General features: G+C 34.4%; 1 protein-coding gene across 2 annotated transcripts in view; it reads right to left on the reverse strand.

Annotated features, from left to right (window-relative positions):
* Window positions 1–15719, reverse strand: part of rpa1 (replication protein A1) — a 40649-nt gene extending 24930 nt beyond the window's left edge. The window contains exons 1-12 of one of the 2 annotated variants that reach the window (XR_015508369.1): window positions 15562–15712; window positions 15095–15142; window positions 14063–14141; window positions 13637–13745; window positions 13021–13109; window positions 12622–12693; window positions 10857–10974; window positions 10632–10734; window positions 10482–10550; window positions 5555–5747; window positions 4849–4985; window positions 1564–1712 (exon numbers count right to left, since the gene is read on the reverse strand). Coding sequence is in view for 1 of the 2 variants with exons in the window: in NM_199811.2 (NP_956105.2) it covers window positions 1564–1712; window positions 4849–4985; window positions 5555–5747; window positions 10482–10550; window positions 10632–10734; window positions 10857–10974; window positions 12622–12693; window positions 13021–13109; window positions 13637–13745; window positions 14063–14141; window positions 15095–15142; window positions 15562–15594 (1199 nt within the window). In the remaining variant the exon portion in view is untranslated. Of the gene's footprint in view, window positions 1–1563; window positions 1713–4848; window positions 4986–5554; window positions 5748–10481; window positions 10551–10631; window positions 10735–10856; window positions 10975–12621; window positions 12694–13020; window positions 13110–13636; window positions 13746–14062; window positions 14142–15094; window positions 15143–15561 lie in introns of both variants that reach the window. The other variant, NM_199811.2, reaches the window with a different exon arrangement.
* Window positions 15720–15729: the final 10 nt, after the last annotated feature.

Below are 15729 nucleotides of genomic sequence, written 5' to 3' on the forward strand. Positions count from 1 at the left end.
AGAGGACTCAACATGTAAACACTCGCTCCGATGGGTCCGCGCAGCTCTCGATCCCGCTGCCACAAATCAGCGCTACCAAGCTGACCAACCAGAGCTTGCGCTTTGCATCGTTGCAATGTGTAGTTACATTTTTTGAGATGTGCACATCAGCGTCAGCCATGGCGAGAGCTATGCAACTGCACGAAGGCTGTGCCATATCATAAGAGTGTGCTTAACGCAGAAGTATAAATCCGCCTTAAGATCGGTTTAAAACGATTCAAGACCTACAAGTCAATAATTAAGTCAATTTAGGAATTCTGTTTTCAAAATGTAAGACTTTTTAAGACTCCTCGAACACAGTTTATAGTAGAGCTTTTTGTTAAGAATAAAATTATTCCATCTTGTAAATATTTGTTTTAGTCTTAAAAACACAATGTGCAAAAATCTAAGTGTTATATTAGTGTGTAATATGTGGTAGCACCACCCCAAATTCAAAAGCAAATGTGTCTAAAAGCCCCATGTGTTAACAATATAACTGGTTTTGTTTATATAACGTGAACATTTTCTAGCTGTCACACTAGTTGTTCTAATGAACAGCAGTTGCTCTGATGCCCATGGAATGAGTAATTCTTTAAGCAGCACATGGACTATTTTCTCAAAACAACTAAGTGTCATTTACTCATTTTATTTTGTTCAAAAATGCATGATTTTAGTGTATTTTGAGGAATGTTGAAACAACATTAAACCCAGAAGACTCATGGTACAAGATTCCTTAAACAATGTTATGTAATATACTATATACATTTATAAAAAGCAATTCATCTTAGACTTCATTGTTAAGATGGCAATTTATATCTGCTTGCAACTGAAAGTGCGCAATGATTGCAGTTCACTCAATTGCAATCTGGTGATTATGCAATAACTGTGACATGTTTATCTGAGATATTTTAAGCCTCATAATTATAAATTTGGCAGTCCCAACACGCACCTAAATTGGCAAGAGGAAGCAGAGGAAACATTAAATGAGTCATAACAGTTTTTTTTCCAATTCAGTCAGAAGCGAATAAGAATGTACGAGGATTAGGACAGCCCCTCTGCTCCAAAAACACAGGCAGCCATCATATACTCAGTGCTGCTGCCTTGTATACAAGCATTATAACACCATCATGTCTCAATGAGGCGTTCAGCTCCGTCGTTTCCCCATCTTCCTTGTTTCACATCCCCAGAGCAAAAATAAACATTCCTGTTCTCAAAGGACCCGAGTCACACGAGTCCACAAGGGAAAACTGAGCATCTTGGCAGGGGATTAGCCATGATTTGCATTCCTATATCAGCCTGAATGCAAAGCCCACCAGAGCACCGCTGATAGAGCTAATCTTGATATCAAAGGGATGAGCATGCTCACGCTCTCGGAGTTCTGGAGTGTGCATTTTAGCGTCTGCTCTTTGCTCGTCCCAATTCTCACAAGTGGAGAAATAAAAACAGGGGAGCATCAGAACGCATCTGTTTCGTCTAGGACAAACACTTAACAGCAAATGTGGCGTAATGCACAATGTGCAAGAGAAACTGAGAAAATTCACTCACCAGCCCCGCAGTTTGTACGCCTCAGGAATGTCAGGGTTGATCATGACTGTGCTGCTATAGAGAGTGGAGAGAGAACGCCCACCGAAGTCAGACAATCTTGCACCCTTAATGGCCAAGATGGGTTGACCACTGCCATCAAACGTCTCTGCCTGCAGAAGGAAAGGACGATGGAATTGTTATGCGCTGACAAAGTGAATTCATGTTCCTTCGAAAAATGCAAACACATTTTACTTGCAACAGTGCAAAAGAATCATGAGCTAATGTGGTTTTTCATGGCAAATCCTGATGAAATGAGAATGGTCGACATGTCAAATAGAAGCCGACATCTGGCAGCTGTAATGGAAAAGGGGAGATTTTCCCAATGCTAAAGAACATTATCTGGTAGTAGATCATTTAGGGCTAGATTACATGTTTTTCATAAGGATTCCAATTCAGCAGAGACTAAGTTAATTCAAACACATGGGGTCAATAATGAATTAATACATTTATTTAACAATGATGCAATATATTGCTTAATAATCAACAAACACTCATAATGAAGAGATTAATCGGTCACACTTTACAATAAGGTTCATTAGTTAATGGTAATTAATGCATTTACTAACATGAATGAACAATACATTTACTACTGTATTTGTTCATGTTAGTTAACGTTAGTTACTGAAAATACAGTAGTTCATTGTTAGTTCATGTTAACTTATGGTGCATTAACTAATGTTAACAAGCATGGACTTGGATGCCAATAATGCATTAGTAAATGTTCAATTATGCTTAATAAATGCTGTACAGGTGTTGTTCATGATTAGTTCATGTTAGTAAATGCATTAACTAATTAACCTTTTTGTAAAGTGTTACCGATTAATCATATCTACAGGGCACTGACGACCATTTTTTTAATATCAGTTTAGTAACAGACCATAACTTATGACTGACGACGAAAGGTCTGGGAACTTTTATTTGTTCTATAAACATCAACAAATAAAAAAAAAGTGAATATCTTAAGGTTTTCAATGCCATCAGATAAAAAAGAGAATATAAGCATACATGCGTTTGTTGACATTATGTGTTAAAGCTTTTGTGCATTGAGTAATGCATACTTTCAATAATCCAGTGTTTAAGACAGATGGATAAATGCTCATCATCACAAAGTTATCCTCGCAATAACAGATGGGTATGCATGCATTAAATCACTGATTCATGAAGGTCTCAAAGTTATACGTTTTTTTAATGAGTACTGTCATCAATATAAACATTGCAGCTTTTTTATCTGCTCAGACTGAAAATTGAAGATGAAGTACATCAGTCTGAACTCTTTCAATTTATAACGTCTAAAAAAATATATGGTTTACTTAGAGATATGATACAACCTTTAAAAATTATATTCTGGAGGTTGCTAAGTAGTGTGATGAAATCCCCAGTGTGTAAAAGTTATTATTAAAATTGAGCATTGACAAAAAAAAAGTCAAAACACAAAACAGCAAAGCTTTCTGAAGGACTGAAAAAATGTATTGTATAATAGAAAACAACAGATTATTTCACTTGCACCTAATTTTACCCTTTTTCAAGATTTAAGATAAGTCTTTTGTGCCTCCAGAATGTGTCTAATGTTTCAGCTCAAAAGCACCCCAGATTTATTACACTTTTCAGAATATTGTGAACAGAGATGGGAAGTAACGAAGTACAAATACTTTGTAACTGTACTTGAGTAGATTTTTCTGGTATCAGTACTTTACTCCACTACATTTTTTCTGACAACTTTTTACTTTTACCCCCTACATTTTTACACAAATATCTGTATTTATTTACTCTACATTTTTTAAATCAGGCTTGTTACTTTCGTTTTAATGTGTTTTGCGAGGCGATCTACATTTTTCTTGTCATTGCACAATTTGAATGCTTATTGATTCAGTCAACCTATTCTTTGTCAATTGCTTTGTGTGGCTTTTTCAACAGCTGATCTACTTGCAGCGCAAGTAGGCTTGTTTACTAAGCTTACCATGGTATTGGCTAATGTGGATGTGACAGAGGGAGTCTGCGATTATTGTCATGTTTATACCGAGCAACAAGATGCGTTTTGGTCGATCAGATCACAGGTAAAACAAGGCAGCTGTTGTTCTTAACAGCCGTAAAGTTAAGTTTTGTGTCCAAGTAATGACAGGTGGCAACATTTTGAGCAGTGTTGTTGGACAATATTGTAGTGATGTTGCTTGAATACTTTGTTGGTGAAAATTAGCATTAATATTAACAAAATATAGAAATGCTAATTATTTTGTGAAGATGTATACATGATGTGCGGTGTGGTTATCGTGAAACTAAAACAGGTATACTTTTTACATAAGTACTTTCAACTTAAGTAAAAGTAAAGAAGAACAGCCTATAATTACTTGATTGAGTGTAGTTATCACTTGAGTGTAGTGTGTACTTCAATTTTTACCAGAGTCTTTTTAAACATTATCTGTACTTCTTCTACTTGAGTAAAGGATGTGTGTACTTTTGCCATCTCTGATTGTGAGAAATACTACAGTAAGAACTTTACCAATGATTATTTGATGTATTTGTTGTGGAAATAATTAAAGTTTTTCTGCAACGAGTCACACACAATGTTACAAAGTTCAAACTTTGCACTGTTTTTGCACAGCAAATGTTACAGGATACATGTTAATACCATCTACTGAATAGATATTATGTTATATGTTATATATACGCGTTACTACAGAGATATGTTAATACATGGCAGTCAATCAAATCGCCAGGCGGGAAAACTGTACTCCTACGTCACATTGCAGTTGGTGTTAAAATGGGAGGGATTTGATCCCATTTTTAACATCAGGAAATTGAAAAAAAAATAATTAAATTACAAAAAAAGCCTTAATGTCTTTATATCACCCTAATGACTGTTCACACACTATACCTGCACACAGTTCTGTCTAAACAGCTTCAAAGAGATGACTTTTATCATAGGAGCTTTATAAATTATAACCATATCAGAGAGCATTACATTGCTTAACTGCATTTTGAATGCAAATGTTCGTGTTAAGTTACATCTTAAGTTAAGTCCAAACATCTGTAAATTACTGTATATCATTCAGGATATACAATCTTTGATTTATAAATGCATAATATAAAAACAAAGTACAAAATGAATGGTCCAAAATAATAATACATCATATTTAACCAATTTACAAAATCATCCATTACACTGCAAATATTTGACAGATTACCTGTACTATAAAGCACTGAATACAGTATGATGTAAAATGAATAAAAATGGATCAAGTTACGTACATCACTGCCCCACATGGTCAGCTGGATGACTCTGCCAGACATGTCAATCAGTTGGATGTTCCTCTTGGATACCTCACGACTGTTCTTGGTCATGATGCGTGCCACATCCTCTGCATTTTTACACACTCCGATCACATCTGTAAACACACACACACACATGCCGTACGAATTCACAACACTGCTTCTCCCTCAATGTATCAAGGGTAAACAGGTTTGGGATAACTATACTACTCATCCAGAATGTAATTCCACAACACCCGTCAATGCTCCATTACAGCGCGCCATCTTAATCCTCTCATATCAGACGCTGTTATGAATCATTTAGCTGCCATTACGAGCGTTTCACAAATCACTGCCAGCACCTGACTCAAATCTTGGATAAGAAATACACCCGCTGCACCTCGGCGTGCTCCGACTGCCATTACCATAATTAGAGGCATGCTTATTGACTCTTCATTCTACCAGTGACAGCGTCTTTCTCTGCTAGAACCCGACAGGGACACAAAGTCAATCTGCACCACAGGCCATTACTGTCATAAGCATTATTAATATTGCGTTCATCATCAATGTTATAATTACCACAACCTCCTGGGTCTCAACACATTTGTTACGCTACAGTTGTGCCACACTCTCTTGTGCAGTTAATTATTAAAATGCTGGTTATTGATTATACCAATGGCAGAGGCCAGAGAGAAGATGCTCTCACCCAAGATGGTGTCTTTCTCCCGAGACTCCAAGTCTGCAATGGACACAAAGTCGCACTGCAACATGGGGACGTCATTACTATCCTCACAAGGGATGATGCTTGTCTCGCCATTGAGAGTCATCTCGTAATCGTTCTTGAGTGAGGAGAACTGTTTGTTAGCAATCTTAAGGGTGCCTTTGGAGATGTAGAAGACCTGAGGAAAAAAAATTTTAGGAAACATTTTAGGGCACGTTGTTGATATGTTCTTACTCAGAGTTTCTCAACCACATTCCTGGAGGACCACCAGCTCAGGACATTTTCCATGTCTCCTTAACCAAAGACACCTGACTAAGATTACGAGCTCATTTACAGAGACTATAATACCCAAGCTGTGTCTGAAATTGCATACTTCCATACAATTTAGTACGCTAAAAACAGTATATACGCAGAGCCGTATGTCCAAATTCATAGCATTCAAAAACCAATATGTGAGAAGTACCCGAATGACCTACTACTTTCGGTGATATGCTGAAGTACGCATCCGATGAACGCTACGCTATCCCATTAAGCACCACGAGAGAATTCATGAATGGGAGTGAAGCGACGCAACTGAAGCAGGTAGGTCACGTGATCACGACAAAATGGCAGATGCAGTACGTAAGAGTTCCATTCATACTACTTACATTTATACTGTATAGAACGGTATAAATGCAGTACCTACTGTGTAGTAGGCGATTTTGGACACAGCCCTCTAGTGGGTGACAAATAAAGGAGATATCTAAAACATGCAGTGTTGGTAGTCCTAAAGGAATATGGTTGACAGACAGTGTTCGAATTGCAGGCATGTGATCAACCCAGGACATAAAAAGAAGGAAGAAGAGACCCCCGCCCCTCCGTAAATACATTTGTATTTGTGTTTTTATATATATATATATATATATATATATATATATATATATATATATATATATATATATATATATATAAATAAAATCATACAAATAATAATTTTCAAAGTAATAATAAACAATATTCTTTATATAAATGTTTGATATGGAACACACAATTTCAATTTTATTTTCTGTTTTATCAGTTTAATAGTCACCTAAGTAATGTTTCATAGGTTTATACTTTGTACTTCACGTTGCGACAGATCCACACACCGCCCCTAACTCGGTTAGTTCTCGTGTCCACAGAATATAATTTTTTCTGTAATTTAACAAAATATTTATTTCATGTGATAAATAAACTACTAGTCAGCCGACAATTCAAACTGTAAAAATATTAGGTCCAAAAGAATCGAGTAGCCTAATATACTTTAAAACCCATCCTGAAAAAAAAAAAAAAAAATATATATATATATATATATATATATATATATATATATATATATATATATATATATATATATATATATATATATATATATAGCTAAAACGTTTATCACTTTTATTCGGCTTGGTCCATGCTTTTTAATAGTTTAAATTTTTTAATTAATTGTAAAAATATATTTTTTTAACTTTGTAATATCATCTAAACTTATGAAACTTTCAGGTATTAATGTATGTGCATTCTGGGCTTTATTTATAATCTACATAGAGTGCACCCGATAGTGATGAGGAAATGTGAGCAGGGAAAAAGAGCACAGCCGCACACGCATTCAAAGGGATTTCATAATCTTACATTGTGTCAGCACCTTCGTCATATGTGCACATTATAAGACTACACAATATCATTGTATTATATACAGAGTAGCCGAGGTAGGTCTACAATTTCATCCCTGAAAGACGACCGGAATAAATCAGTTACCACTCCTTTTTTTGCACAATGATGAACACTGAAGGGGGACACCATCAGGCCATCTGCTTTGATGATGATAAATGTCACAGAGAACCCACATCCAAAACCCATTTCAAACCCGAAAAATACGTAATTGCATAATTATACAGAAGAATCACATCCTAGGGCTGCTTGATTCTGGGAAAAATCATAATCACGATTATTTTGGTTATAATTGCAATCACGATTATTCAAAACGATTATCAATTGAAGTCAAAATTATTAGCGCTCCTACAATGACTTGCGTCAATGCTACAATACAATGCGTTATACAATGACTTGCCTAATTACTCTAATTAGGCCTTTGAATTGCACTTTAATCTGAATGCTTGTATTTTGAAAAATATCTAGTCAAATATTATGTGCAGTCACCATGGCAAAGATAAAAGAAATCAGTAATTAGTAGGGATGGGAAGATTAATCGATATGTATCGATACGCGGTCATGCGCGTGCATCGGTAGAGCATCAGAGGATGAATGAAATTTTGGAAGCAAATCGAGATGCATCGGTTTTTGCGAGATTAATCGGTTTTTCCAAGATACAGCTTATATTTTTAACATAGAATGTATTTTTTATTTATTAACAAGTGCTGTCAACCTGTTTTCGGTGCATAATTTAATCGACCTACATAAAGTATGCCTTAGCAACGGATTTGCGGATGTGTACACTTACACTACAACTCAGTGTATCAGGTGTGCGGATGAAGCTAGTGGTGCGCCCTCAGAAAGCGCGAGAAGCAAAACAGACATTTTATTCCCCACTGAGTTTTAAATCTAAAGTATGGCAACATTATGGATTTAAGGATGGACGACTTGACAGGACAGATGCAATTTGCAAAATGTGCCGCGCATCTGTAAATACGCAGGCAGTACGACTAATCTGAAATCTCACTTGAAGCGGCGCCACGGTGTTGTTGTGAAAGCATCTTCCAGTGTTCCTACATCCCCGGCTTCCTGCACTGCTTCAACTGTAGCTACCAGCTTCAAAAGTGGTGAGAAAAGCATTGCAAGTTTTTTTTTCCATGCGCAACAGTTCTGTGCGCTCTATGCCAATAACGGATGTTATTGCATTGTTCATCTGCAAAGATATTCAGCCTAGTGTCACGGAGAACGAAGGTTTTAAACACCTCCTCCTGTAAATTTTTATTTAATTATAATAATAACATTAATAATAATAATGATAAAAATAATGGGTGTCACGGTGGCACAGTGGGTAGTATGACCACCTCACATCAAGAAGATTGCTGGTTTGTTATATTTTTATCAGCCTGTTGTTGACAGTGACAGTGATGTTTCAAAGCAGCATAACACTGCTAGTTCACGACCTTAAGTTTTGAATATTCAGAGGCAAAATATATCTTTGTAAAACTCGTTTTCATAGTTGAAAAGATAAATAACAATTCTTGTTGTGCAATAATAAACCTTTATCTTGAAAGAGTGCAAATATATACATTTATAATATATATTGCACTTATACATTCTGTTTATCTTGAAAATACTTAAATAATATGTGCTATAGGTTCTAAAATGGCCCTCTACTGTAAACTGACACTCTGGCTCTGAGAGAAGAGGCAGTTTGTAAAAAAGTCTTGGTTTTGCTTGGTTAATAAATAATCAAACTCATTCAATGGCACAGCATCCTCTTTCACATAATCTCATAAACTTGATCTAATTAGTTAGTGTGGAATTATCGCATTGTATCGTGATATGGGTGTGAATCGTATCGTGTTGCATCGCAATATGTCACAAATGTATCGCTAATATATCGAATCGTATTCTTTGTATCGAGATGCGTATCGGATCGGCATTATAGCTTAGATGCCCAACCCTAGTAATTAGAAATGAGATATCAAAACTATTATGTTCCGAAATAAGTAAAAAAAAAAAACTTCTTTCCATTAAACAGAAATTGGGCAGGAAAAGGATTGCTAATATTCAGGAGGGCTAATAATTCTGACTTCAACTGTATAAATACAGCCATTTTCCACCCTGCAAAGGAAAGATTAAAAAAAAACAATAGAATAGACAAACTGTCTACTAAGCAAATAGACAAACAAATTGTGCTTTAAGCGTCTTCCCCCTAAAGAAAAACACTTTAGCGACAAAAATTCTTCAGTTAAGAGTAGTGAGGGATTTTCTCCTTGTTGTTTGGTTAATGATAAATACAGGCGGCAGGAGGGATATTTCTGCCACTTCAATGGTTTCTCTTTCACGTGTCTTTTAATTCTCAACTTGTTTGTTTATAACACAAATGAGGGTCAATTTGAATAATCACTAAACACTGCGTTTTGACACCTCTTTGACCATTAAAGTGCTCACGTTAAGATGACTTTAGATGTCTGCGCTCAGTGTGCGAAGGAGATCGAATGCTGACCAGCCACATGCTTCTGTGTGCGCGCGCCACACATACATAAGCACGCAGTTTTTCGCGCTTTTAAGAGCAACAAATGTGTACAGCTGGAAAGGGGGCGGTATATGATGCAATAATCGTTTATCTCGATTAATGCCGTTTCATAAACATTTGAAGCCAAAATCGAAATCGGATTTTCGATTAATTGCACAGCCCTATTACATCCCTGTAATTGATTCTGATACCAAATTTCTTGTGAAAGTTTTTATCACCTGAAACATACAGTGACTTGCATTCCAAAGGGACTTTCAATGCAATTAAAGAGGCAATAGTATTAATAAAGCACTATTCCTACATGCCAGTTTAATTATCTTGTTAAGATTTTAAATTTCTAATAAATGTTTACAGTAAATGCAACTGTACTTAGTTTCATTTTATAATTTGTATTTTGTTTTCCCTTACTTCACATCAAATTCTTTAAATTTAACAGTACTAAAATAAAAATTATAATAAAAAACATGTTTAATTATTTGTAAACATTTACTGTTACTGGTAGTTTATTTTAAATGACAATTACAAAAAGCAACAATTCTCATTTTATTGTGTCTGAAAAATGTTTAACACAAAGCAATTTTTAATAGTGTAAATTTGCAATGTAGTTGTGGACCTTAATCAGACACAACTTATTTTCCAGAAAATGCAGTCAATTTTTGTAGCTCTACTTCTACAAAAAATACACAAGTGATTAGAAAAGCTTACTTTCCCCTGCTCGATGAGGGAGAAGAATTTGTCCACCTCATTATTGAATCCAGTTGCTCTGATCTCCCCCTATAAAAAAAAAAGTTAAATGTAAATGATAATTATTTTCCTTTCAAGATTCTAATCTGTGCACAGCAGAGGAATACTTACGCTTTCATCCACAAGCTCCATTGAGAAGAGTTTTCCATCCCCTCTGGAGTTACTCCATGTGCGGATGGCACTCTTGTTAGTGACTCTGGCTCTAATGGTCCATCTGAAGAAAACAATAAGCTGAATGTAATGTTCTGAACTTAACAATGAGACGTAATTTACAACAAATGGACATGCAAAAGACTACCAGATAAATGAAAAATACAGATTAGTATTTATACGAACTTTGACTGGTATGGATTGAGGCTGGCGATAGGCACAACTTTGGAGCTGCCTCCAGGAGTGTTGGGAGCAGCCATGGGTTTTTTCCCGAAGCTCTGAGCAGAAGGCCTGTACGTTGAACCTAATGGGAGTAGAAGAGAAAAAAAAACTATAGCTAGGAAATCTACGAAAGTTTCTTTTTTTTTTTTTTTAAACACTATACTAGTTTCTATGGCTATTTCCACGACAATTAGCTTTTATGGCAAACCCCTATAAGGTTTCTTTAATCTATGTTTTTCAGAAAATGTTAAATGGTTAGATTTGTTTCAAATTTGTGAAAGTACAGAGGTAAAAAATGTTATAACTTACACAAACCAAAGTGTGCATACCATTTATAAGAGCAAAATGATAGGTTAAACATTGTAGTGTAAGTAATGTTGAATTTAGCAAGGGTAGTATTACTAATTACTTAATTGATTGCAAAGGTCATAAAAACATACAAATGTAATATAAAATACTTAACATAAATAATCTTACAGTCATTTCAGTCAATATGCATTAATAATGCCAGAAGGTGATAGTAAAATTCCTACCCTCTCTACAGCTACTTTTTTCCAGTATACAAAGTTTAAAACTTTCCCAACAGCAGCAGCATTGACTTTTCAATTCATCGAATAGCTTGTTTATCAGTTAAAGAAAGTTGTTGATTAGTGGTTAGTTTTCAAACTGGTTTCTATAGTTACGATTAGATTATCATTTAAACACTTAAAAGACTTATGGGTTTTCAAACCAATGTTACCACTGGTATAAAGTTGATCATTTATAACACTTTAGCAGTTCAAAATTTCCTAACATTAGTCAGCTACTACTGGATAAGATCTGTAGCAGTGCATGCTGTATGCAGTAAGACTGTGCTGATGTATAGAGAATGGGAATCTGTTGCTGCATCCCAATTCATCTACTTATACCAAGCCCTAAAAGTACAAACATTTTTTGTGACGAAAAAGTATATACTTTTGGGTGTGTAACAGAAGATTATGGTAGCCCTGAGACAATCAACTTCCTCATTAATGGACCATCATATTGCTTAGTTACGTGCCTTAATCATCTTACATTATCCACATTTCTTTAATATTTAATTTTCTACTCTATTGTAGACGCAGCTGTGAGACAATCTGCCTTTCACGGTTCTTCATGCTGAGTAATCTCAGGTGTTTATATAATTATGCATTCAGAAGTAAATAACCAAACACTTTAACACTTTTACTTGGGTTTGCAGTTCTAATCAAATTCTAATCCAACACACAATGTATTGTGAAAAATGTTAGCCATTACAGTATGCACAAATCTGCACTTCCAATTTCTACCTGGAAATGGTAGACCATCGTGGTAAATATGGAGTACTTATTGCAACATAATATGATTTGGGGAAACAATAATTCAATTTCTGAACACTGCTTAGGACATATAGTATGCAAAGTAACGTGTCATGGCGAGTTGTGTTCCAAGTCAAGTCAAGATTGTAATCCAATGCAAATCACCACTGAAAAGCCAACCGTTTTATAGTAATATCTTTTTTTTTTTTTTAATCTTACAAACACTCAAATGGATAAATGTGAAAAAATCTCTATTAAAAAAAAAACACTTCTGAATGGGAAGCTAAAAAATATCCCATAAATGATATTCAGTTGCCAGAACTAAAGTGAAACTGAAAAAACCAAAGCACAGATGTGGAGGGAGTGGAATAAATAAATGAACCCTGAAAGCCACTTTATGTGCATGCCTTTACCATCGCTTCCATTCTGTGGCTGTAATGGACGTGCAGTTGGAGCTGGAGCTGTACTCGGTGCCTTTGACTGACCTTAAATAAAACAATTAACATTGCACCAACATGATTACTTTAAGGCCATGCAAAAGAGCCTTAGAGCACATGTCCGACCAAGCATTTTTTTAAAGCTGATCATATTTTTTCAGTTTTCAATAAAATCAGCAGCATGGCGAGGTATTGAGCGTGCATTTAAGCAAAGCACTGAGAGCTCTGTGTTTTTTTAAAAGCTCCAACAGGAGGAGAATCATGCAAACATGTCAGCTGTGTAAAAATGCTTCAGTGAATATGTGCCCTTAGTGCTGTATTGGGTACAACAAAATTAGTTTTACATAATATCAGACATGTCAAATGTACTCTCACCCTCAACGTAAGGAGTCGGGTCTCCAATCTTTCCCGGCATTTGGTCAGCAGACTTGAGCACTTCTATGTCCAGTATAACCACCACCCGTCTTTTTACAGCCACAAAAAAATAAAATAGAATAAACATGTCTTATAATGATTAACATTATTATTATTAAGCACATACAATCTTTTAAAAATTAAATATAAACAATTTATTGAATTATCATTCAATTGCTCAAGTTGCTTAAATAAAATCTTAAAAGTGTACATGCATTTCAATTAAAAGTTTTTTTTAAATTTCTATCATTCAAATAATTATGAAAGAATGCAATGAAGTCTGGATTAATGATGTTGAGAATTCAGCTTTGCTATCATAAAATAAATCAATTTAAAATAAAACAAAAATAAAACAAAAAATTACATTAAAAAATAAAGTTTACTTTAAGCATATTTTATAATATGTAATTTTAAACTTAATATAATTTTTTTACTTAATTTAAATACATTTTTTCTTTGTACAAAATCTTATATAAAAGCAAAGTCACAGAAAAGCCCATCATAAAATCTATTAAGCCTGCTAACACCAACTGTGAAAAAAAGAAAATGAGATCAAGACCTGGCGCTGAATGCCTACCGTCCATCCTTGAGAACATTAGTGACGCTTCTTTTCAGCACACAAACACAGTTAGTGGCCAACTGGTTTTGCTCAGCCATGGGATTGAGCTGTGTGGACAGCATGAACGCTGTATGCAGGAAAACAAATAGACCATATTATATAGGAATGCATGGTTTCATGATACCCTTTAAGCATGCAGCATAGTTTTATAGACTAGAATGTTTACATAAACAAAGATGTATAAACAAACACATTTCAATCACTGCTTTCCTGAGTTTTTTTAAATTATCTTTGAAGACATATGCACACTATTTGGAAATGTATCTGTGCATGTAACAAAAATATTGAACAAACAATAATAACACAAAAAGTTCAAAACACATCCTAAGCATGTGAATTACAATAAATGTAAAGAACAGACTTCTGTAGACTGATTATACTTACAGGACATAGTGTGCAGCCCATCACTCATCATGACACGGAAACGGGACACACCATTACCTCCATCAATCTTGCGGATGTTCTGAAGAATATTTAACATTTTTAAGTCTTGCTCTATATATTTGACACTACGGCTTTAAATAGGTGATAAAATTGTCTTAAAGAAAAAGTAAAGGATATGTAAACTAAATATATATTTTATAAAAATATATATATTTTAAAAAGAGTAAATGAAACATGAATAAATAAATTACAAAAATAAAACTGATATGACACATACAAAAACAAAATAAATAAAAATAAATAATTTAACTGTCTGTTAACCTTACTAACATTTTTGTTTAAGCCTATTAAAATGTTACAAATTGTGGCTATCAAATGTTAATCTTTGAAATATTTTACTCCCCTCATAAAGTTGGCTATATAGGCTTTGATATTATTCTTCCAAAAGCTTTTTAATCTGTTCAGACTTTCAGATCACTGCAATGGGGCACAATGGCTTTGATAAAAACAGTAACAAAAAAGAAAGAAAATAAAAAGCATTTTATTAAACTTAAGAAGTTAAGATATTTTTAGGAGATGTGTATTACATTAAAACATCATATCGAGACACATCAGTATAAATGAAACAAAAAAAAAAACTTTGGATTAAAATAACCCATAATACATAAACCTTAATCTTTAGTATGCAAACTGCAAAAAATAAAAAATAATAATAAAAAAATAAAAAATATAATATATAAAATGATTATTCCATAAACTTGGGTTTTTACGAATGTAAAACATAAATAAAAATAAACACTAAATTTAATAAATATAATACATGTAATGGCAAATATAAGTTAGTATTATATTATCCAGGATATTCTCAGTATAAGGTTAAATTTCTAAACACAAGAAATCACATGCATTTTATTTTTGGGGATGGAGGTCCCTTGCATTTTAACTTTCAAATCTTGAAAATTATTATAATAAGTTGCTGAAATGAAATGATTTGATCGATTGTAAACAATGTACAGAGAATCTGACAATTACCACACATTGAAGAATAGGGTTGTTGACTTCAGTTCCTTTTGAAAGGGACTGCAAAGAAAAAATACACAACAAAAGAATTAAGTTAAAGCCACTTATTGCCACGTACTGTAAATCAAAACATGGGAGATTTTAGATATCTTATTTATTTCATACACATTTAAAACTCCATTTTGCATAAAGTTAATGATATACAATAAACCCGACTGAGTGTTTATGAACGTCTATGTATCGTTTACGTTTTTATAAAAAAACGTCTCAACGTTGTGTTGACACGTTAAGACTTAATCATCGCAAAATGCTGTTAACGTTAATAAGAAAAACTAACGTTACACAAAACTGTGATAATAAATTGATAAAATTCCCCTGTCATAGTCTGAAACTGCAGGGGAAAAACTTGTGGCTGGCTAACTCACTTAGCATGTTTACGTCTGCGATGGTTAAAAATAACTCTGCTGTTGTGAACTCACCTCAATTGCCCCTTCCGACAGTCTAACAGTCATCTTTTCACAAAAATATAGCGGAGGGAAGATTAAATTTTGCAACGACAAAAGACTCCAACAGACCCGTGAACTGATCGATCTCCTGTTTCCTCCAATGGTGTCCTCGCGCCAACTCTCCAAACGCGCGAAAGTGCT

Source organism: Danio rerio, chromosome 15, assembly GCF_052040795.2.
Source record: "Danio rerio strain M-AB ecotype USA chromosome 15, GRCz13ab, whole genome shotgun sequence".
Lineage (NCBI taxonomy): Eukaryota > Metazoa > Chordata > Actinopteri > Cypriniformes > Danionidae > Danio > Danio rerio.